The following is a 24562-nucleotide window of genomic DNA, read 5'->3' as shown; positions in this document are numbered from 1 at the left end:
TTATAGTCATTATTCTATGTAGTAAACGTGCGTGGCCGTGACACTAAATACATAATTTTTACGAAAATTTCTTGTTATATTGAGCCTTCCTGCTAAATAACTTCGTATTACTGAGACGGACAGCGTGACGTCAGGAATGTGTATTCAGCAATGAAAATCTTCGTATAGTTCCAACAAAGTGTATTACCACCAACAAAGTTCGCGCTCGACTGGCTACCAGACGACGAAATAATTACCGACTATGACTCAAACAGTTTTACAATTCAAAATGGTTTCTGTATCTTACAACTACTTTTTAATTATACAGTTTTACGATTTAGTCTAACATTATGAAATTAATATCATTATAATATTTAAATTAATTATAAAATGTAAATAGTTTAATCTGAGTTTAAATAATAAAATAATAAAGCTAAAGATAGAATCTTTAGGTTTAGTCAAATCAGTATCTTATAAACGAAAAACTGTAATCATGACATTGAAGAATTATTATCAGCAAATAACAGACAATGTTTATAATAACGTATAGATAGTTTAGTATATTTATATTTTGTTAGATGGAACTCGTAGGCCCTCGTAACATTCGTCCATTGGTAAGAACTCTAGGAAAATCAATTAAGTAGTTTTGAGTTTATCGCGTAGATAAAGTAGAGACAGACATTACATTGAAATGAAGAATACATATTATGTAAAAGGTTTCACTATATAAAGTTGTATACTACACTTATGGCGAAGGGTAAGCTAACGGTCACACAAGGAACGTACAAGATCATAAAGGTTATATATAAGGGGCGATGGGTCCTAACAACACGATTCCGATTGGGTTACCTATGAAAACCATACATACATTCATTAATGTAATATGTTTTATACGCTCGAATATATATTTAATATTACAACACCATTTCTACAATCTGTACAATAAACGCCTCCGTGCAACTTAAAATATGAAACTCGCTTGGTCTTTCAGACTAAGAAACACATGAACGGTTTACCTACTAGAAAATTTCAGCCTTCGCTACTAGTATATCATATACTTATTTATTCAAAGCACTTATAGATTTACAGCCTCCTAAAGGCACAAGGTAATAGATACGTTGTTCAAGGAGCCATAAAATCGATCCAGTCCACTGAACTTGACTTATGAGGCGCTCGGGACACGTATGTTATATCCCTAAAAAGCCAAAACTATGCCATACCTTAGCTCGTCCAAAATTTACCGATAATCCCTTTTTACCCGATTGAAGGTTGGTTGTATTTTTTGAGCGTAATTTTTAGGGTTCCGTAACTTAAACGGGAAAAAACTACACTCAGGTCTACAGTAGATATACCTTGAAGGCTGAAGCTGTACATCATATACATGTGCGGTAAGTTGAAAATTACAGGCGACGCGATATTGCAAACTCGACCTGTAGGCGAGAGCTATAGTAAGGAAACAGTCTGTAATTTTCCAAAAGCCAATTATCAAAGTGCACGTATGTTATACGACGTTTTATAACATTTGCGAGAAAAACACTTTTAACACACTTTCTGAAAATGAATTTGCATCTATACCTGTTTTCCATATGACATAATTTATACGCTTGTCATTTTTGCACGTATAGCGCGCAGTGCGCGTTTTTTTAGGCAAATGCACCAAAACAGTCAGTATTACTCATTAAATAAATTAATATTTTTGTGTTTCTGTTACAGATTGTCATTTATTGTCAAAATTATTAAAAAATTAAAGAATCAAATGTTTATTTATTATATTCTATCTCACAAAGGTAACTTTATTCATAAAATGTTGAGCACTTTTGTGCCATAAAATCTCTTTACTAAGATTTAAAAAAGTACCATTCGTTTTTAGACGGATGATAAAGGTTTTATACTACATTACAGCACATGTGCATTTTCTTTCCATTACGGCACATGTGCGTAATGAGAGACATTACAATATTGAAATTGATGAAATAAGAGATACTTTTCGAACATATGTGTTATAAAAATGCCGTCCATGCTAATAAAAACGACACTCCCAAGGGATTAAAAATCAATAGGGTAAGTACCTTCTTGTACTTTTCTTTTAACTATAGCGTTACTTAAGGCAGGTAAAATACTTAACTTATAAAACCGTAAGCCTTTCTCATTCATAACGGGGATTAAGGAGGGAGCTTACCACGCTTCCTTGCTAAGCCAACAGGATTATTTTCGTTAGAAAATTCTCATAAACGTATGTCTACATTGTTATCCACGTGTACAGGGAATTTCCTTTTCCGTCAGAATTTTGTAAATCCCGCATATAAATTATTTTGTAAGTAGACTAGTCTTTCTATTTTCGGAAAACGGTTTGACTTAAGAGTGTGCAATATGTAATTTGGTGGTTACAAATGGTTCTGGATCTCAGATTCTGCAAAAGTTAGGAGGATGATATTTGGGTAAATTATATACCAAAGTGTTAGCTTCGTTATGACTATACAAAATACACAATTTGAAAAACTTTTCTCGATAGTTTACTTTTTTGAAAAATACACGTTTTGCTCACATTTTGCTTTCAATCTGAGGAAAAGCAAACTTATTTTCTTAAATTTTTGTTTTGTATTGAAAATTAGGTATATATCTTGAACATGGCCATTTTGTTTTTCTTTATGTTGTTTAATTTACTTGCAATTAGGTAAAAATGGTTTTGGCGCTCACGTCATAAAATTTGCGTCGCGCGTCAATCGCTCCGTGCTTTTTACTCACGTGAAAGTCATAATTCGGCGTCTCGCTTGCATTTCGAATTTTATCCATATCGTACCGACGTGCTGCGCGCTCATATGATGCAGTAATAGTAGAAGGTGTGGGTATGGTTTCTTATTTTGACCTTGGACTACCAGATAAGAAAAGCGTTGGTGAATAAACTGAAGGAGTATTAGCAATGCTAAAACATATTACTACATTGTTAAAGTCAAAAAGTCGAAGTCAAAATTCATTTAGGTATTCATTTTCAAGCCTTTTTAAAGAGCAAGCAGGTTAATTTGTATTATTATGGTGGTGGTCAAAAATCAAAAATTAAAGTTACGAGGGTTCGAAAAGCGCCTTGATTTCTTTACTAAAGAGTAGCATTTAAAGAATCTAGGATTCACTCAGCACGCTATAGAGATGGCCGTATGAGATCGGCTTACAGTGAAAGCAATATCCATTCGTCTTAACCTAACTTAGCATTACTTACATGAAAAATGTGTAGGGGGGGGGGGGGTGTTTGTATACCACCAACAAAGAAAATAAGTAGCGGAAGTCTAATAGTAGACTTCTGATCTTTTGGGCCCGGGCTAAGCATCTTGCAAGTTTAAGAAAAAAAGGTAGAAAATCGATTTCTTTTCTTCTAAGAATTTTTCAGTAAAAATTCACAGCTCAAAGGAAAGCAGACAGGTGACACCCCGTGCCTTGGAGAGTACGTTAAACTTAACGTAACGAACGTAACGTTCGGTCATTATCGTTAATATTGTGGTCGTTAAATAAAATTAACATTATCACTCTAACACCGCAGAACCACATTGAAGTAGCGTAGTGGGTACAAGCTCCATATCCCTTCACTATACAGAGGGAAGCCTGGCCCTGTAGTGGGCAATTATAAATTCTAGTAATTATGACACATTGTAACATAACCCTAAAATGTCATCTATATTATAGTCGCATTACATAGCGTCAATAAATTAACACATCACAATACGGCAAAGTCGCCCCGTGATTTACGCCCCAAGTTATTAAAGTGACCCTCGTGAGGGCAACTTTCATCCTTGGAAAATTAACTTGCATCCCTTTTATAATCAAATCGGAATACTGTCCCTTTTGTTACTATATTAAGTTACAGGACTTTGGGTACGGGGATCGAAAAGTTTGTGAAAGTTACATACATTTTACGGGCTAATATATAATTATTTATTAACACAAATTGACAGTTCTAGTTTGTAGTGTGTGAAAGAAGGACATGTGATGTATCCTATGCATTAGGTTATTTGTTTTATTAGGGTATTCATCATCATTATCAACCCATATTCGGCTCACTGCTGAGCTCGAGTCTCCTCTCAGAATGAGAGGGGTTAGGCCAATAGTCCACCACGCTGGCCCAATGCGGATTGGCAGACTTCACACACGCAGAGAATTAAGACAATTCTCTGGTATGCAGGTTTCCTCACGATGTTTTCCTTCACCGAAGGTTATTATTATTATTGATATTAGGGTATTGCATAGCTTTAATCGCGGGCATTGAGCTCGGCGACCGAATCAAGAAATTCCGTAACGAAAATAAGCCTTACACCCAAGCCGTGGATCAAGTCTCTAATTTCGACGATGTCATATCGACTCAGCTAGACAAGTGGTGTGACAAACTTATTAAACCAAAGTTCGATTTCAGCTCAACGTAAAGACATTTTTTTTTAATTTAAGACAAGTTATCCCTTGACTACTACTATACTAGCATACTACTACTACTACTACTACTACTACTACTAGCATACTCTTAATTTATATACAATTTAAAAAACTGTCATCATCCCTATTATTTTTAACCAAATTTTCATATAATTCAAAAAAAGGATGAGGTTTTTCAATTCGACCGTATGTATATTTTTTAATTTAATTAATTTCACAAACTACAAAAAAGGAATTGTTTTGTTTAACAGCATAGTTTTCAGTACTAATTTGTCAAATAAATCACTGACTCAACAAAGAGTCCGTATGTCGAACCGTAATAAACTAAGTCGCAGCCCAACTTAGTTGGGCAGGGTGATAAGAAACAAGTCGCCTTTGAACTTGAAAGCGGACCCTAAACACAGATTTGTGTATTTTACAGAACCTTACACATCTGAAGTTACACAATTTCATACGTTAGGAAAGGGACAGTTTAGATTTCGCACGGGTTTATAGCTTAGTTGCACTACCTACGCAAATTTAATATTTGGCTGGTGAGAGGCTTCGGCCGTGGCTAGTTACCACCCTACCGACAAAAATGTGCCGAAAAGCGATTTAGCGTACCGGTACGATGTCGTGTAGAAACCGGAAGGGGTTTGGATTTTCACCCTCCTCCTAACAAGTTAGCCCGCTTCCATCTTAGATTGCATCATCACTTACCATCAGGTGAGATTGTAGTCAAAGGCTAACTTGTCAAGAATAAAAAATACTCCTCTTTTTTTGAATTTTTGAAGTCAGTTGAAAATTATTATTAGGGCTGTATTTATAATTGAAATATTATACCAGTATCATAATTGTTAGCAACAAAACAATCTTGAGTAAATTGACTTAACAATGACGCAAAATTCTATTAATTTCGGTTTGTACCATCAACATTGCTTTATTATTCTTAACCTCAAAACTCGAGTACGCAATAAGCTATTCTATTAAACTAAACTAAACAAGTGCCTACCTACCAACAAATTGTATTTGTAATGGTAAAACAACGATTTCAATTTATAATAAATAAATAACATTAATAAATCTGTCTGTTTGACTAAGGGCTCCCACACACGAGCCACAGGCGACAAAACGCCGCTACCGGCATATTCTCTGTATACTTTTTATATGGACTCGCCACACACGGTTGACGCCAGTGGCCGCCACACGCTACAATCGTCGCTGCTCGCTTCTTGTGGCCCGCACCGGCCACTAAACGCCGTCACAACTACTCGAGCGATTATGATACTGCATGGGTTAAATAAGAAGAAGAAGAAGAAGAAGAAGAAATACTTTATTGCACACAAAATTACAATTATAAATTAAAACAAAAAAAAGATAAATTAAACTTAGCATGCAAAGGCGGCCTTATTACTAAAAGTAATCTCTACCAGGCAACCCCTGACGAGAGAACTTGCGAAGAAAGAGCGGGAAGGTGCATTATATGTAATTATATATATAAATAATTAAATAAATATAATATTAAAATTTACATATGTATTACATAATATAATATAATACAACTAAAATATATATATATATAATATATAATATATACTACATAAATAATAAATAACAATAAAATAAATACCTCGAAAACTAAAATTTTAATTCAACGACAAATAATGTCGTTTCAAACGAAACTTAAAAATGGCAAGTGAATTACTGGCACGGACAAAAGACGGCAAATTATTCCACATTTTGACAGCTTCAGACGAAATTTTATGACGTGAGCGCCAAAACCATTTTTACCTAATTGCAAGTAAATTAAACAACATAACGAAAAACAAAATGGCCATGTTCAAGATATATACCTAATATTCTATACAAAACAATAATTTAAGAAAATAAGTTTGCTTTTCCTGAGATTGAAAGCAAAATGTGAGCAAAACATGTATTTTTAAAAAAAATAAACTATCGAGAAAAGTTTTACAAATTGTGTATTTTGTATAGTCATAACGAAGCTAACACTTTGAAATATCATTTACCCAAATATCAGGCTCCTAACTTTTCCAGAATCTGAGATCCAGAACCATTTGTAACCACCAAATTACATATTGCACACTCTTAAAACTATACTAATATTCATCATCATCATCATCATCATCATCATCATCATCATCATCATCATCATCATCATCATCATCAACAACCCATATTCAGCTCCTCGAGTGTTGAATGAGAGGGGTTAAGCCTTAGTCCATCACGCTGACTTCACACACGTAGATAATTAAGAAAATTCTCAAGTATGCCAGTTTCCTAACGATATTTTCCTTCATCGTTTTCAATCACGAGACACGTGATTTTTCTTATAATGCTTAAAACTGAAAATTTGGAGCATGTCCCGGACCGGATTCAAACCAACGCCCTCAGGAAAGAAGGCAGAGATCAAATCCATTGGGCTATCACGTCTCTATACTTATATTATAAATATTATTATTTATATTATAAAGAGGTATCGTAGGGGTAAAATCTGGATCTATTTCATGGATATCATGGCTATGTGTTCTCTCGTTTATAGTTCGAGACCCAGCATAAGAAATATATACCCTAATCGGTTATTTATTTGGGGTAAGAGATAACTCATAGAAAATAATTACATTGACATATTGCCCATGGGAAGCCTAATTTTAAACTGCGCCCGGATAGTATTAAATGCATTTTTTACTACTAGATATGAATTAAAAGAATATACCCAACAGAATTGGAAACGTAAAGGTTGCCTTCACACTGCAACTGTGGGGTTGCCATATATAAACAGTAATGTTATTTAAATACTCTCATTAGTTATTTAGTATATATAACTGTATTATATTACATATGATCTAGTTCGTGGTTTTCTAGATTTTGTATAAAAAATGTAGCTAACTGCAATTTAACTAGGCAACCTATTTGCAATTTGTCACTAAGAATTTATTTCTTATCACACTAATATTTGTGTGTGTAAGGCTGTAAGTATGTTTGTTTCTCCTTTACTTTGCGGCTACTGAAGCATTTTGGGTGACATTTGGAATAGAAATAGGTTTTACTCTGGATTAACACATAGGCTATTTTTAATCCCGGAAAAAACTATGGTTCCCGCGGGATTTGTGAAAAACTGAAATCTACTCTGACGAAGTCGCGTGCGTCCACTATAGTATGCGCGTTATCATCTGAGTCGTCCGGTCATAAAAGTCAAAAAAGATAGGAATGTGCAGCGCGCCTACCTGCGCACCCTAATTATCGATAAACGGCTACCTGCGCACGTGCTAATGATGAGTCAATAATGATTTGGACGATTCTGATTGGTCGGTTTCTAATGTAATTGCATTGCGTATTTTTTTTGCTATAAATGTGTTTACTGCAATTAAATAAATACATTCATGTGTTACTCGTTGCGCACTATGGATACTTTATTTTCTAACGTTGATCTGAAGAAATTACATGGCGATATTAGCCCTCAAGCTCGAACACTGATTCACAACGTATTCCTGTTTCTCAATGAATTGAAAAGTGATGAAGATTAATTTTATTTAGTTAATAATTATATAATATGAAATATGTATTATATTAAATCAAATATTGTTAATTTTTTTAATTTTGTGAACAAGATACGATAATAAACTTTACTTATCGATAATATGTCTTTCATTGTTACACCCTTCACTAGACGGCTCCATAAGACCCATAAGTGCAAGCGAGATAGATATAGAGAAATGATTTATGGCCCTAAGACTCAGTTGTTAACGCGCGTACTATAGTCACTAATAAATAACAGATGAGGGTACATATTTCTAATGCCGGATCTTAGACTAAGAGTTACGGGTTCCACGTATGAGATCGGTGTAGGGTGCAGCGTCGTGTGTCAACCTCCGCGACACTCGTAATTAGAGCAAGTGTCACGTGACACATGTCTCCACTTTACAAGTGTCACTGTGACATTGTAGCGGAAATATTGTGAAGCACATTTGTGTAGAAGCCGAAAGGGGTGTGGATTTTCATATTACTTCTTACAAAGCCCGCTTACATCTTAGGTTGCATCATCACTTACCATCAGGTGAGATTGCAATTTGCAGTCAGACAATGTATTTGAAAGACTAACAGTGGAATTCATAGTCGTGAAGTGAACAATCCCCCACAAACCAATATTCAGTATTCACCCAGGGGCTGACTATTGAATCATCCTTCATTGCATTTCATAAACAAACTACTAGAGAGCCCCTAGGTGACTGGAGTTTCAAGCAAATGTTGTCTATGATTTTACATTAGATCTTTGAAAATTCTGTGACAGAACCACAGAGAGACGTATTTTGTTAATTCTTTGACATTTTACAAAATAATTGAGTTTCTATTTTCTAATATTTTCATTTACTTTTTGTTTTTATTTATCATAGTAAAATTTAATTCGTTCAAGAGTACAATAGATCAATTTTATCAAAAAGTTTCTTTCTCACAAGAAGGAGTTGTTAGAAAAATATTGAAGATATGTGGACGAACATTATCATAATCAAAATTATCAGCCGATGGACGTCCACTGCTGGACATAGCCGTCTTGCATGGACTTTCAAACACAACGGTCTCGAGCCGCCAGCGTCCAGCGGCTCCTTGCAACCCGCTTGATGCCCTCGGTCCACCTAGTGGGGGTTTGACCAACACTGCGATTTCATCGGCTCTTCGAATTATGTGGCCTGCCCATTGCCACTTCAGCTTCACGACTCGCTGTGCTACCTATGTCAGTGACTTTGGTTTGTCTGCGGATCTCCTCATTTGTGATTCGATCACGCAGAGAAATCCCAAGCATACTATTTACTATATAAGTAGTTTGATATTTCATACTTTTGTAATGTGGAATCCTACTTGAAATAAAAAAAATATTGACAGCAGAAATTTGTTTATTTTACTCAAAATCACCTGAAATAATTACAAGTAGGTACTATTATGCTGTATTTTTATACAATTTATAGTAAGTGCAGTAAATAAATATAAGTGTAGCTTATCCTTAGGAATAGTGGTAAAATTGCATTACACAAAGCTTTAGATCACATAATATTATATATGTATTTAGTAGGTAAGCTTGGCCTAGTAATGGGCTGATAATAATGAACCACACACACTTTGCAATTCTAAAATCAAACCTATATCGTTTTGATACAAAGTTTAATTAATAACAACAATAAATACATAATTTACATATAACTTATTGTTATTATTGTATATTTTTATAGGGCCAGACTTAAATGAAAAATGCAGAAGTAAACATTTAATAATTATCTTTATTAAAGATGTGGATCAATAAATTTTTATTTTCCATCATTCATTCAATTAAGATTTGTATATATTTTCTATTGTTATGGACTTCAGAGTGAGTGACCACCTTACAATACACTGCACTCACTCCTACTACTTCGATATTAAATGCTGCTGACTTTTCAAGGTATGAGGGTCTTCCAATTACTGTGATCTGAAAACTCAGATTTTCAAGGACCAAAGTATTCTCAGTATTCTTGGTAAAACAGTATTCTCAGAGCTCATCACTGCTATTCCCTGCCATGATAGCCAGTTTCTTTAAATCTGTGTATAGGGCCCTCCGGGGTTGTTTATATGTATACCTATGCGTGACATCAATACAGCTTGACTTTTGGCATTTCTGTTATTTCATAGAATGCTTGATGGACTGCACCTACAGTCTGAAAATAAACATTATGTTAGTTACATTTATGTAGGTTATATATTTCCTAAATCAAAACTAGATAGGTATACCTAACATTTATATAGGTTAGATTACAAACAAACAAACTAATTTAATTCTTCATCATGAGTATGTTAAGCATGAGTCCTCTCAGAATGAGAGGGATAAGGTCCACCACGCTGGCCCAATGTGAATTGGCAGACTTCACACATGTAGAGACAATGTTTTTCCTTAACCGTATGAGACATGTAATATACATTTAAATTCATAAAATGCACATAACTGAAATGATTTGGAGGTGCATGTTTCAGACAGCATTTGAACCTACATCCTCCGAATAGAAGGCAGAGGTCTTATCTACTGGGCTATATGGATTTTGACCTACTCCTAATTTATCTATACTAATATTATAAACAGGCAAAATTTGTTTGTTTGTTTTGAATAGGATCTGTAACAACTGAACTGATTTGAAAGATTCTATCACTGTTGGGAACCTACACCATCATAATAAAAGGCAGAGGTCATACCCACTGGGCTAATTGGTTTTATATCTACTCCTAATTTATCTTTACTAATAATAGAAACAGGAAAGATTTGTTTGTTTGTATGTTTTGAATAGGCTCTGGAACTACTGAATCAATTTAAAAAATTCTTTCACTGTTGGGGAGCTACACTATCCCCGAGCTCTATAGGCTATATTTTATCCCCATATTCTTACGGAAATGGGAACCACACAGAGTGAAACCGCGCGGCGTCTTCATGAACAAAAAATTATTGATAATAAACAAAGGTACGTACCTGATAACATCCCGTTTCATAGAATCGAAGTGCTGCTAGAATGTATAATACTAGCGGTATTGGTATTCCTCTCTTGGTCTTCTGTGTTCATTCTTCATCAAACAGAGGCATATTATGCCTAATATGAGAATCTTTCGTACATTCCATATCGCCATAGTATTATACTGGGTTTACGCAATTGCGAATATATATCTTGGGCACTGATATAACTCGCTGTTTATAACTTCACTTATAACGATCCGAACGTCCACTTTCTAATAAATAAATCACGAATAACAACAAAAAAAAATGCCAGGGGATGGTTTGGCTGACAAATATCGGTAATTCAGCAGTCAGCCGCCAGCTCCTGTCAAATGAGGGGTTTCTTTTGTCTATGAAACGCGTAGGGGTTGAATTCGACACATAGCGGCTGAATAATCCCCTTAGGGGCCCCCTACTACGACTATGAATTCCACCGTTAGGTAGGCCACCAACCCACATTGGAGTATAGTTTTAAATCTGTAATGACTTCGAAAATATCCATTTCAATCATATGACATATAAATCAATATTAAATCAATTATGTATTTAAGGTATTTCATTGGATAAGGATTAATGCTGTATTGGTTAAAATCACTTCAAAAATTAGCCATTATTTGTTGTAAAAATTTAAATGACTTAAAAGTGTTATTGTGGAATATCCGTCGAAATATACTATCGCTTGTTAATGAGGGTAGGCTCTTTACGTAGAAATTGTACAAAATTTTAATATTCTGCATTTACAGGTTCGTAAATCATCTTATCACTGGCAAAGTAGTATCGAGAACATAGCCCGATGCGTTGGTCAGATCAAATCCGCAACACTCTCGATACAAAAGTACACGAAGCTCTACAAGTCGCGAAAAGCCGAGCCGCATGGCGCGATGTCGTGCGGACAAAAGTCGTGAATGTGTGTGAGGGGTCACGACCCTCAGTAATGAGGAACACGACGCGAAGAGAATGAGTCATCAGGGTAGGCAGGGCATTTTTGCGTGTATACCAATGCACGCCACTGTAGGTAGGTACGTCAAGCAACTACGGAGTAAATAACAGATGAGGGCATCGATATAAATCTTTAAATTGGCCCCTCCATACTAAAGAACGCACATTTCTATGTCATTACCCAAAGACCTGCACATCTTATCTTATGTAACAAGCGCATGCCGTGAATAGACGTGGACTTAAAAAAATATTTGCTGTTTTTTTTTTTATTTTAATCCCTTAATTATGCCTTCGTATTTTGGAAGTGTAAAAACACAAGCCACAACATGAATAAAGAGAAATGTATTACGAGTGATGACGTACTCAATGTGCAAAACCAATGACAATTCCGCGACGCTTTGAGGCCCATCTATCGATCTACGATCGATGGATGAGGGTATACATTTCTAATACCGGATCTTAGACCAAGAGTATCTTTGGGAGGTACATAGTATTAAAGACTCTCAACCGTTCTTCGAAAAAACTAATAAATATAGATTTGAAACAAACTTTAAGAGTGTCTTCACTAGCGAATGGTTGCAATAAAGCTAAGTGTCTGACGACTCATAAATTATGCCGAAGAAGCCATTACGGTTTATAATTACTTATACTCGTATTTTCGTATATATTTATATCGTATTTTTAACCTCATTTTCTGAAATCGGTTAAAAGTATCTAATTATATTATATAAAAATTAAATGTCAAAAAAAAGATGAAAGGTAGATTATAGTTACGTCCGATATGAACGGTGTTTGCGACAGGACCGGATTAAAGAGGTCTAATTATGGGCGGACGAAGTCGCTGGCGCTAGTAATAGATACATTATAACAAAGTAAAGTTCCGTTGCCGGTTTCCCGAGCCCACCAACAAAGTAGTTAAAGTCTGTTTCATTAAAGTCTACAAAGTTTAATCTCTTATCGGACTCATCTCATTGAAACTACTTACAAACTCTCCTCTATAGATAAAAAGTTCAGGGAATTTTCTTCGAAACCACTTTTAATTGAATTTTTAATTACAGTTATAAACGCAGTATGAACAAGGATTATGTAAAATGTAATTATGACTCAACATTAATTTTTAAAATGTAATTATTATTTATAATTTAAAACCGAACATTGACGTCATAGGCACTTATGTAAGTATACCAAGTTATTAAACTACAAGAAAAAGATGACTAATTTCTAAGATTAATAAGTCAAAATATCAGTGTGCCTAGTGGGAGTTTTCAATATTTTCATACTGATAACATTGTGTTGACGTAAACGCGAATTTGTGAGGGGGTCGTCTCCTCCCGAGAGTGTCGGGTGAGGGGATACGGGCCTCGAGGCTTTGCCTCCTTGCCCGAGTAAGACGCAGGGGAACTTGCTCCCCCGGTGATTTCTTCCAACTCCTTTCGGGGCTGAGGCATCTTGGCCTATGAGTTGAATTTTTTATTTATTACTGTCCTTCAGCGCGGCGATGTCTTGTCTGGTGCTTGCGTCATTTCTATCGTCGTCTCCGCTGCCTCCGGTGCCTACGTCTTCTGAGATGGCCATTTGTAGAAGCTCACGAGGTAGAGGACGCCCATTTGGTGGTCTTTCGCAGTGCGGTGCTATACCATGTAGATGAAACGCGAATTTATATGGAATTGAAACAGTTGTGCAGTAGTGCCACTAGATGGCGCTGTTTCAATTCCTTAGAAATTCGCGTTTACGTTAACGCGATAGTATCAGTATCAAACTGCCACAAGCCATCTGTTTAGCTGAAAATTTCGTATGACTGAAGATGTAAAATTCATTGCAGCATACGGCAAAAATCACGAGATACAGTTTTTATAGTTTTTATTTGGATTAACGTTAGGGTCCGAAGGTGCTTGAATGAATATCACACCGGATAGGGCAGTTGCTCGACCTCCAACTAGGTGTTAGGATGACATTAAGCAGGTTACAGAGAAGGTTGCTTTACCAAGACAATGGTCCATGGTCTTTTGGAAGTCCTAGAGGCCTATGACCAGCTCAACGTTAAAGGGGCCGGACTCATCACCGAGTGATCGTGGTTCGATCCCCGGCCGTTGGGCTACCCGACTAGTTGGAGGGGAATTGGAATATTGATAATATTAAAAAAAAAGAATTTTAAAAATCGGTCCATAAATGACGGAATTATGGCTGGACATACATAAAAAAAAACATACATACAGCCGAACGAGAACCTCCTCCTTTTTGGAAGTCGGTTAAAAACTAGCTGACGCCGCGCGGTTTCACCCGCGTGGTTCCTGTTCCCGTAGGAATACGGGGATAATGTATAGCCTTTCTCGATAAATGGGCTACCTAACACTGAAAAAAATTTTCAAATCGAACCAGTAGTTCCTGAGATTAGCGCGTTCAATCAAACAAATAAACAAACTCTACAGCTTTATAACATTAGTATGGATATATTGCTTTCTTTAATAAAAAAAATATATGTATATTTTCCAACTCCATCGTCAGACCAGATCCTATGTCATTACATTGTTTCAATAGCGAGAATATCTGAGGTCCTTTTTTGTCAGATCCTTGACGATAACACAAAACTGTAGCCTTAATTCTCGTAATATGTAATGTATTTAAATCATAATATTTAGTAAAATTAAGGACTTAATTCCTTAATTAATTGCTAGTATAATTACTTATTATATTAAAAGCAATTACCTTAACTTTTGAGTGACCTGACTTAGGTACTCGTAATAATTTTATTACGTAGATTTACGGAGAGCCCAAGACAAGATAATTAATCTTAGTCAACTTTTAAAATGTTAAATATTATAATAACAAATAATTAATTACAATAATTACTTTGTAATTGCTTTTTGTAAGCTAAAATTCTAAATTTTTGAAATCGTCCGACATTTAATTTTACTTCAAAGATATTATTACAATCAATTCACGTGGAATGGTGACAGAAGGGCTGGCTCATTTTTTGCGCAAAGGATCAGCCTGGCTGTCCAGCGCAGAAATGCAGCCAGTATTCTTGCCACCATTCCACGTGGGCATGATTTGTATATTTATTAGGATAAGTTAGCTTAAGTTCCTTATGGTATTCTTTCTCATTAATTCAACAACAATTTCCTCGTCTTAAAGTTAACAAGCAAAAATACACAAAAGGGAACTACTATCCAACAGATTGCTGCAGACTTAGTTCATGGATATAGCTAAAAAACCCTAAACAGAACATTATTATTTTTTCTCATCAGTATGAGAAAAAATAATAATGTCCTGTTTGTGGTTGCTTCGGATGTTAATATTCTTTGAATTAGTGTATGTAGATTTCATAAAACTAATAGGCAGAATTCACACATGTAAAGAATTAGGAAAATTATCAGGTATGATTGTTTTTCCTTCACCGTTACAGACATTTAAATTCTTAAAATGCACATAACTGGGAAACAGAAGTCATATCTACTGAGCTATCACTGAGAATATAGTTGTACAAAAAAAAGTGTTCTACCTCACGGCTAAAGTAAAACTTATTTTACTCTCCCTCTTATTACACTAAAACTTCTTTAGTTCTCCCTCTTAACATCCGTTCGCCTCGCCCGATTACACTTTTAGTAACGCACTTGCCAGATTACTCCGTTCAAGCGTGAGGAAAGAAGTTTTACTTCAATAACAAATTCCATGTAAACCAAGACGCGGGCGTCAACTTGTTTTTATAAATATAACTGTCTAATATTAATTGTCGTCATCAACCCATATTCGACTCACTGCTGAGCTCGAGTCACACACGCAGAGAATTAAGAAAATTATCTGATATGCAGGTTTCCTCACGATGTTTTCCTTCACCGTTTGAGACATGTGATATTTAATTTCTTAAAATGCACACAACTGAAAAGTTGGAGGTGCTTGCCCCGGACCGGATTCGAACCCACACCCTCCGGAATCGGAGGCAGAGGTCATATCCACTGGGCTATCACGGCTTTTTTATAATATTAATGCAGTAATATAAATACACACATCGCGTGAGTTGGCGTATTTCACCAAAATATACAAGGTCAGTTCTCGTCACGCCCGTGACTTTGATAACATAACGAACGAAAGCCTGCAATAGCGAGACATACCTCATTTTATGAAGGAAATCTTACAAATAAAATCCCCAGACTAGTTAGAACTAAGACTAACCCGGACGGACGGCAATTCTGACGGCCTCTGTAGCGCAGTGGTATGCGCGGTGGATTTACAAGACGGAGGTCCTGAGTTCGATCCCCGGCTGGGCCGATTGAGGTTTTCTTAATTGGTCCAGGCCTGGCTGGTGGGAGGCTTCGGTCGTGGTTAGTTACCACCCTACCGACAAAGACGTACCGCCAAGCGATTTAGCGTTCCGGTACGATGTCGTGTAGAAACCGTGGATTTTCATCCTCCTCCTAACAAGTTAGTCCCCTTCCATCTTAGATTGCATCATCACTTACCATCAGGTGAGATTGTAATCAAAGGCTAAGAATAAAAAAAAAAATAGGACCCTTTTTGAATTGAGTCTTGGCTAGGTGTTATATCAGTGTCTGGAGGACTTCTTTCATGAAATTATTATTTTTTAAATTTCCAATTACGTTTTTAAGTTGGTCGACTACTTACTATTTAAATAGCAATTGTTATTTAGCTATTGTGGTTTTCCTTGAACTTCATTATGTATCCTAATCTCGTGTGTTTTTTCACGTATCCATAAACAACCGTTTAGCCGGTAGAGGGTGGGGACACTTGACTCCAACAAAAATTTGACCTTAAAAGCTTAATATTTTACAAACGGATCCCTAAATCGAATCGAAAATATGTAGAAGATCCCTCATAACATCTTTTAAAGACCTATCCAATGATACCTCACACTATGAAATAAACGAGTAATAATTCATCCCCACTTTACATGCAAGGGAGGTACTTAAAAAAATATTTTTCAAGATTTTATTTTACGACTTTGTTCACATTTTAAATGTACATGCTAATTTACAGCTCTCTAGTAGTAATAATAATAGTAGTAAATACTAATAATAATAATCACTGCCCTAAACCGCGGACAGACTGACGAACGGATAGACAGACAGACATGGCGAAACTATAAGGGTTCTTTGTGGACTACGGAACCCTAAAAAACAAGTAATAATTTGTTCAACCAGCCGAAGCCGGGACAAGCGGTTAGTATTCGCATTACCTAACCTAACACCTACAGTGTTATCAAATACTGTAACAAGCATTACTTTTTATTTATGAATATTTTTTATCATTGATAAAGAATTGTTGATAATAACTTATTTCAACTAGATAGGCAATATTTAAATTAAATAATGATAACAAACGCAAGCAGCGGTTGGTACTTTATACAGGATGTCCCGTAATATGCAGATGGTAAATACACCACCTAATTATTTAAAACTAATATAATATGAATAATTTTCCCAAAAATCTCTAAGGTTATAACCTAGTTATATATATATATTAACCAAGTTATATTTTTTATTTCGGATTTTCTTAATTTTTCGTTCTTGAATCAGTTTTTTTAATGCTGTAGCTTTTTTAACTAAGATTTTAAAGATATGATTTTTGATAAACATTGCGGATTAAATTACCAATGTAAAACTACTTTTATAAATACCTAATGTTTTATTTGTTTTGTAATAGAAGCTTTGAACGCAATATATATTTTTTTTTAATTAAGATGACCCGATTTAAAAAAAAATGTCCTGTAAAAGTGTATAGAGCTGAAGTGTACTATTATTTTAAAAACTTGTACACTTATCGAGGTTTATAAATTGGTTTAAAAGTTGTTTCTAATTTTTTAGGTACAAAGTTAAAGAGAGGTGCGGAATTTTCAATACAAGAATTTTTTTTTAAAGTGTTCTGTTTTTTGAAGAATAAAGTTAGAATGTACTTTTTTCTTCAAAATTATATTTGTAATAATATGTAAATTTACTACTGCAGGTGAATGGCCGGAGACCATACCAACCGTAGGAACATTGTTTACCGGTGAGATTACTATATAGGGGTGATCACTGATCACGCTCCGCTCGAGGGAGCGATCGGAGAGAAAGAGAGAGTAAGGACATTTGAAAAGGACACCGATACCATCAATGATTTAAGAATGTATATTATGAAACAAATCGGGGGGGTCTACAAAGAAACCTTTTCTATTTATGTAGGTACAGGCACGTACTTTCTACTTTTAACCTCTTTTTATTACTACAAAGATAATACTTTTGTTACTATTATTACTTAAATTCCCTCTTAAAATTGACTAGCTAAGTCTGCGTGGAATTCGATTTCTTACTGCACTAACGATAACTCTTTTCCGTACGTCCGATTGGTGGGTCCGTTACTCATTATACCCAGGAAAACCGCATAAACATTTTCCGTGCAATTATATTATGGTTTATAGGTAGGTTTATAATAATAGATTTTAAAATTTATTTATTGATGTAATAAGTAACTAGCAGACGCCCGCGATCGTCCTCCCTTAGACATTCTTAATCCTGTCCTGTTGCAAAATCCATTCTTTACGTCTACTAACTTTCTAAAGTGTTTTTCAGATAGCCAGGGTTCCCAACTTAGGGGTTTTCCCCCCAGATTTAGGGGGCAAATAAGTGAAATGGGATTTTTTTAGGGGTCTGAAATTTTTAGGGGTATTTTCAGGGATTTTTTAACTCTTTAATATTTTTAAATTGATGATAATTTTAATATTTCTTTCTTGGCCTAGCGACTTATAACGACATATTATACGTTGGAAACCGGTATTTGGAAACCGGTGGTTATTTTTTTTTTTTTACTGTCACTAATACAGAATTGAGAGAAAAATGAAAAAAAAATTTTTTTTTCATGTTTGATAAAAATTATGACATTTTCAGAGCGAAATTCTTGCTTCTTTAATTTTTTCAAAAATTCGATCAAGTGGGAAAAAAAAACGGTTGGCTGGATTGAATTGAAACTTTGTAGGGTTTTTGTGGGTATATTGAACAGTAAAAGGCACACTTAACGTCAGTGGTTTCCGCAATATTTTTGATTGGGCGCTTGATTTTCCAAAAAACGACAAAAAGCTCTTTTTTGGATGCTTATTCAAATTCATGTAATGATTGAAAAAAAATTTTTTTTTTCAAATTTGAATTGCCAATCCTTGTAGAGAATTTATTCAAGTTTTTAAAACCAACCTCAAAATTTCTGTGCAATCATTGGTTGCTGAGATATTGATAATCAAAGACAAAATGATCTTTTTCCATTCAAACATCGATATCTCAGCGAGAAATGCTCGTATCGAGATTTAAAAAAAACGAAATTAAATCTGAATAAACAAGCTATCCGGTCCATATGGAGGTTGAGTCGAAAAAATTTTTTCCACGTCCGTAGATTAAAAAAAAAACCAAAAAAATTTCGAAATTTTTTTTTCGGTGGTTTTCTTATGATTACTCGAAAAATATTTTCAAAAAAAAATTTTCAAACTCAGATCCAAAAATTAAACACTTAGAGCTACAATTTGCTTTTTTTTTTTTTGCTGTACGACCATTTTTGTATAAGTTACAGCCTGTTGAAAATCCCCCAAAAATTTGGATTTTTTTTCTGCTCCCTTAATTTTTGTGCATAGTATAGTTCCGACTCTTCTAAGTGGACTCGTGGACCTTGAAGTTATGGAAAATACTCCCGAGCACCCTGTATATTATTACCTATAATATTAGCATTAAAATTTGTATTCCTATAAATTAAAACATTTTACACGCAAAAGGAACAATGAAATCACCAAATAAAAATAGTAGGCATGGTACGTTTACATCCCTATTACCTACCTGAAAAAGTTTTAGACCAAAAAATGAAGTTCTGTTTTTTATTTTTCTTAATTGTATCTATAATAACCCGAGATTTATAGATTACCTATATTGTATATAGGTAATCTATTTACTCGAAGAAACGTAGATAAAGACATTAATCATGAACACGTTTACATTAAATATATTATAAATGCTTTTTAAGAGGAGAATAGTGTGTTGATAATAATAAATTTTCAAAAATTTTTTATGCATATTTTTTACAAGAATTAAAAAATGTTTTTTATTTAAAAATGAAGCCATAAATTTAAGAAAATAGAATGGATAGTAATTTATTTTTTTAGTAACATTAAACCATGACAAATGAACATTAGGAAACTAATTAATCAGGTAAACTTCTTTTCAGTAATTAATGATAAATAGTCTAGGGTACCAAAAAGCAATAATGTATTTTACAATATCCTCACCAAAACCATACAAATTCCAAACACTCAATCACAAAATCACAGCAAACTTAATAATATATTATTATAAATTAATATTTAAACTCACGTTTTTAGATAAACACGTGGTTTTCGAACACGCGCGAATATTCGCCCGGACACGACAAACGACCGCTTCTGTAGCCAAATACAGAGTACTGTATTTACGAAAGCGTGGCTGAAGTCCAAAGCCGTAATAATCTCTTACATCAAACAAAACTGAACCACATTACATGACATTAAGACCTAAAATACAATAACAAACATTCAATTCCATAATAATCTGACCCGTTAAAGAAAATTGAACTTTATCATGATGCAGTAACATTTAAAATATAATTATCCGTGTGTAACAGTTAATAATGACAATGAAATCGTAACATATATTGCTGTTGCGTTCTATCGTACGATATATCATTTGTGTGAAAGGGATAGGGAATTTCAATTGCGCAGGTCCATTTTTTGTCGTAGAAGTGAAATGAACTGAAGTTTGAAGTGAATAATGGTGAAGATTTGAAGTTTTTCATTCACGTTATTAGAATAATATTGTTGAAAGTTGAAAGTCACCTAAACGGTGAGATTTGAAGGGTTGCTTTTTTGTCAGAATTTAATAGCAATAATAAAAGGGTAGCTAGTGGCTACTGTCGCAAAAACCGTTTTATAACTCGTACACTTCTAAACTTTTATTAGGGTTCCTTATTAGGTATTAGTATGGTCCTTCCTCTTTACAGTTTCGCCATCAATCAAAATTATTGCAGTAGTGTGAACAGCAGTTTTCTATTCAGGTTCCCGTTTGGAAAATACCTATAAATTTTTTAAATGCTAATTAAAAATTTTATAGGTAAATATCATTCATATGCTTAGTTCATATGTCATAGTGGAGTGCCGTACGTCATAAAAATGGTAAAACCTTGGAACCCACGGTCACGGTATATAGATTGTTTTACTGTATTATTTAAACATCACATAAAAAAAAATAAAAATAAATTACATTTTACAAATATCTCCATTATATTTTTATTAAATAATTTACTTATATACAAAAAAGCTACTTGAATTTTAAAACATGCGTTTCAGTGATTTTTTATAGAAGGACGGATGGAGTCCACATAAAGGACCGCTAATATTTTTTTTAACTAAAAAATAAAAACTTTTTATGTTTTCATACAAAGTAATTCAAATGATTCCGATTATCCATGTAACACACGCCTGTAACTATCCTTGCATTTTAAAATACTTAAGTAAAACTTGGTTACGTCATAATTAAAAGGATGCGTTTATAGGATACATTTTGAGACCTATTTACAAAAGAAATATTAATTACCCCGAAAATATTAATTTTAGAACACAATATGTTCCTTGAATATTTTTAATAAATTTTCGGTAAAGAATATAACCCCATATATTTGTCGATATTTATAATGAACATCATGTAACACAAAGTAACGCTTTCACCACTTTAGAGGTTTAATTTAAAAATTTCTTAAATCACATTATATTTCGTATTTTATTCACCCCCTTCTTATTTTATTTTCGCAATAAAAAGTATCCTATAACCTTTTTTTAGCTTCAGTATCGATTGTTTAATGATATAAAATATCTTTAATGTACAGAATGTACAGAATTCGTATTATAAGTAGATTCTAGATGGCGCTGGCGTCCGTTATGCCACGGTAATGTTTAGTGTTACAAATGGACCAAATGGTAGAAGTAAAATCTCAAATTGCGAATAAATGTATAGAATTCGACCACTTTTATTATAAGTATAGATATAAATAGATTAATTTAAATATAGCTTACCTATACACGCAGGTAGAGTTTCATTCCATCTGTTATCGTCATAGCACCATATTACTCGCGCCCTCTGTCTGGTGTCCTCGAAAACGAAGTTTACGTTGCACATGTAGTGCGCGACGTTTTCATTGCGGTACACCAAGTACCCGTCAGATGGCGCTGACATGGTCACACAACCAACACCTGTTGAAAAATCTCAGTAGTATAAATAGAAAAAACACTAGCAAATTAACGAATTGAATACTAATTTATTTATTATAGCTTTAATTATATTCGATTATTTTTATCATAAACAACAATCTATGGCTTGGAACGGCTTGAGTTGTCGTAGCAGTAACTAATAGTTCTAATAGATGGCGCTGACTCTTATATAAAGAGAAAACGTACCGCCTTGAGTTGCCGTAGCAGTACCGCAGAGTCCTGACAGATGGCGCTTCACCTTATAACACGTTTACAATAAACTATAAAATTTTGGCGGGAAAATCGTAAGATTTACATGTACTCTCGTTTTATTTTGATTTTATTGCTGCATTCTAGAGTTTATTGGTTAAAGACTGCAACCATCAATGCAGATATGTCGTTGTGAGTATCTACAGGCCTACAGTGCGTGTAAAACGCGGCCTGTCTTTGCGCCCAAAGACATAATATCTTGTGAAAATAAATAGACTACAACCAATAGCGCGCAACCGGAAATAACCTCTTTCATTGCGTTGGGACGAAGACATGGGACTGAGACAACTCCGCCTCCATTGATCTTTTGTCTATTCTCTTGACTTGGTCGCATGTTAGGCCTACAAGACATTCATTAATCTATAACTCGTGCGCATTAACTTGACACCTGGCTACCAAACACAGTACAAACATCATTCGAGCCAGGTGGTCAAGTTAATCCGCACGAGATGTATTTACACTTACTTTTATAATGTAACAACACGCCTCTCTTAGGGAAGGCGCCCTTAGAGTTAGCTTTAACAACTACTTCCACTGAGTCGACGGAGGAGGTCAGCTCCAGAGGCCAGAACACCTGCTCGCAGGTGGACAGAAGGACGCTGCCGTTGGAGTCCTCGACGGTCACGTAGTCTGTGCATGCGTTTTCGAATGGTCCTATACCTGCAAAATTCAAAAAGATTATCAATTTTTACGGAATAATGATTCACGGAACCATTAGTTGAGAAGCTCAAAGATTTAGATTTGTCATAGTGGAATTACTATTTACTACTGCAGTTCTTGTTTGTTTCGAAAATCTGTGCTTTACAAATCCTTGCGACCTAGGTATAATATACGAGTAGCTGCCAGTGCAATTTCAGGTCAAATCCGCGCGCCATCTCGCGGTTGCAGATATCTTTACACTTCCAATACACTCACGAAGTTGATCGAAGTTAGTCAAATATGATAGTGAAGGCATAAAATTCGCTTTGCTTCACTTCGCTCAACTTTCAATCATTGTCGATTTTTGCGCCGATTGAAATGACTCGAAGCAATCCGAGTAAATCGCAAATAAAAAGCAATCTAACTAGTAACTACAGTACTCGGCTCCCTTCAGGATTTTGTCCATAGGTAGAATCGAGTGTATTAGAGACTTTAGGTGAATGTGCTTTACAACACATAAGTAAATAAACTCACTCCTCATATCCACCTCGATATCGACACCTCGCGGTTGTCATTCTCACTCAAAATTCTATGATGGCTCTCAGTTAATAAACTCCCTCCTCACATCCACGTCATGTGGATGTATCCCTCGCTGTCCGCCCGCGCGCGGATATCGACACCTCGCGGTTGCAGAAATCCTTGAGGCATTAGGATGGCTCTCTAAGACATAAGTTAATAAACTCACTCCTCATATCCACGTCGAGCAGAGTCAATCGTATCCTCTGCTCGGGATGCACCGTCAGTCGCCAGCGGCACTCGTCCCCGACGTAGAAGTGCGGGTACCCCGGCGTGCGGATGTATCCCTCGCTGTCCGCCCCGCGCGCGGATATCGACACCTCGCGGTTGCAGTAGTGGACTGATACTAGGTCTGAAACAATACTTCATTCTTTAGGACCTTTGATGAATGGATGGTCTTTCGGGTCTTTCGGTGAATAACGAGCCTGACGAATAACCTTAATCAGTTTTCGAGCTGTAGCTAAATGAGTCATAGAGTAGGTAGGTAGCTAATGTTTTTTTATCAATAAGTATAAATAAAATTCAAGTGGCTGTCTGTGATTTCAAAATAACTAATTTAAATTTTATTGTAATTTCAAAATAAATATTTTTTATCATGTGCTTATGTACTAGTACACGATAAAAATATAGTTATTTTGAAATCACTATATTTTTATCTATATTTAATCATTCTATTACACGATACTAAAACTTACACGAACTTTTTAAATATTTTGTCTGTCTGTCTTTCTGTCGAAAAGTCGAATATATACGAGTATGTCATATATGCTACTGTTATCCAAATCATGGTTCCCGCGGGATTTGTGAAAAAATGTACTTCACGCAAACGATTTATTTTCGAGCCCAGTAAATATTATTTACTCGATTCGCAAATAAATAAATTGAAACTAAATCGATTCGAATTCTAAATATTCCCGATTATCGCTAATTATTATATAGTCCTTCACATTCATAGCACTGTTAACATGAAAGAAATGTGAAACAAACTCTAT

At 34.9% G+C, this 24562-nt stretch overlaps 1 protein-coding gene and 1 long non-coding RNA gene across 3 annotated transcripts in view; both read right to left on the bottom strand.

Moving 5' to 3' along the window:
- The window catches only part of LOC112054787 (uncharacterized), a 143324-nt gene that overhangs the window by 24765 nt on the left and 93997 nt on the right, over positions 1-24562 (bottom strand). For both annotated transcript variants that reach the window (XR_008252372.1, XM_052891035.1), the window contains exons 4-6: positions 23740-23922; positions 22821-23015; positions 21912-22088 (exon numbers count right to left, since the gene is read on the bottom strand). Coding sequence is in view for 1 of the 2 variants with exons in the window: in XM_052891035.1 (XP_052746995.1) it covers positions 21912-22088; positions 22821-23015; positions 23740-23922 (555 nt within the window). In the remaining variant the exon portion in view is untranslated. The remainder of the gene's footprint in view (positions 1-21911; positions 22089-22820; positions 23016-23739; positions 23923-24562) is intronic.
- LOC128199857 (uncharacterized) lies at positions 8760-11949 on the bottom strand. Its single transcript, XR_008252373.1, has 2 exons — positions 10880-11949; positions 8760-10079 (listed from the first exon to the last, which is right to left on the bottom strand). It is a non-coding gene; the product is annotated as an uncharacterized LOC128199857 (long non-coding RNA).

This window comes from Bicyclus anynana, chromosome 3 (assembly GCF_947172395.1).
Source record: "Bicyclus anynana chromosome 3, ilBicAnyn1.1, whole genome shotgun sequence".
NCBI lineage: Eukaryota > Metazoa > Arthropoda > Insecta > Lepidoptera > Nymphalidae > Bicyclus > Bicyclus anynana.
The sequence above is the reverse complement of the archived record's forward strand: the minus strand, read 5'-3'. Positions and strand labels throughout refer to the sequence as shown.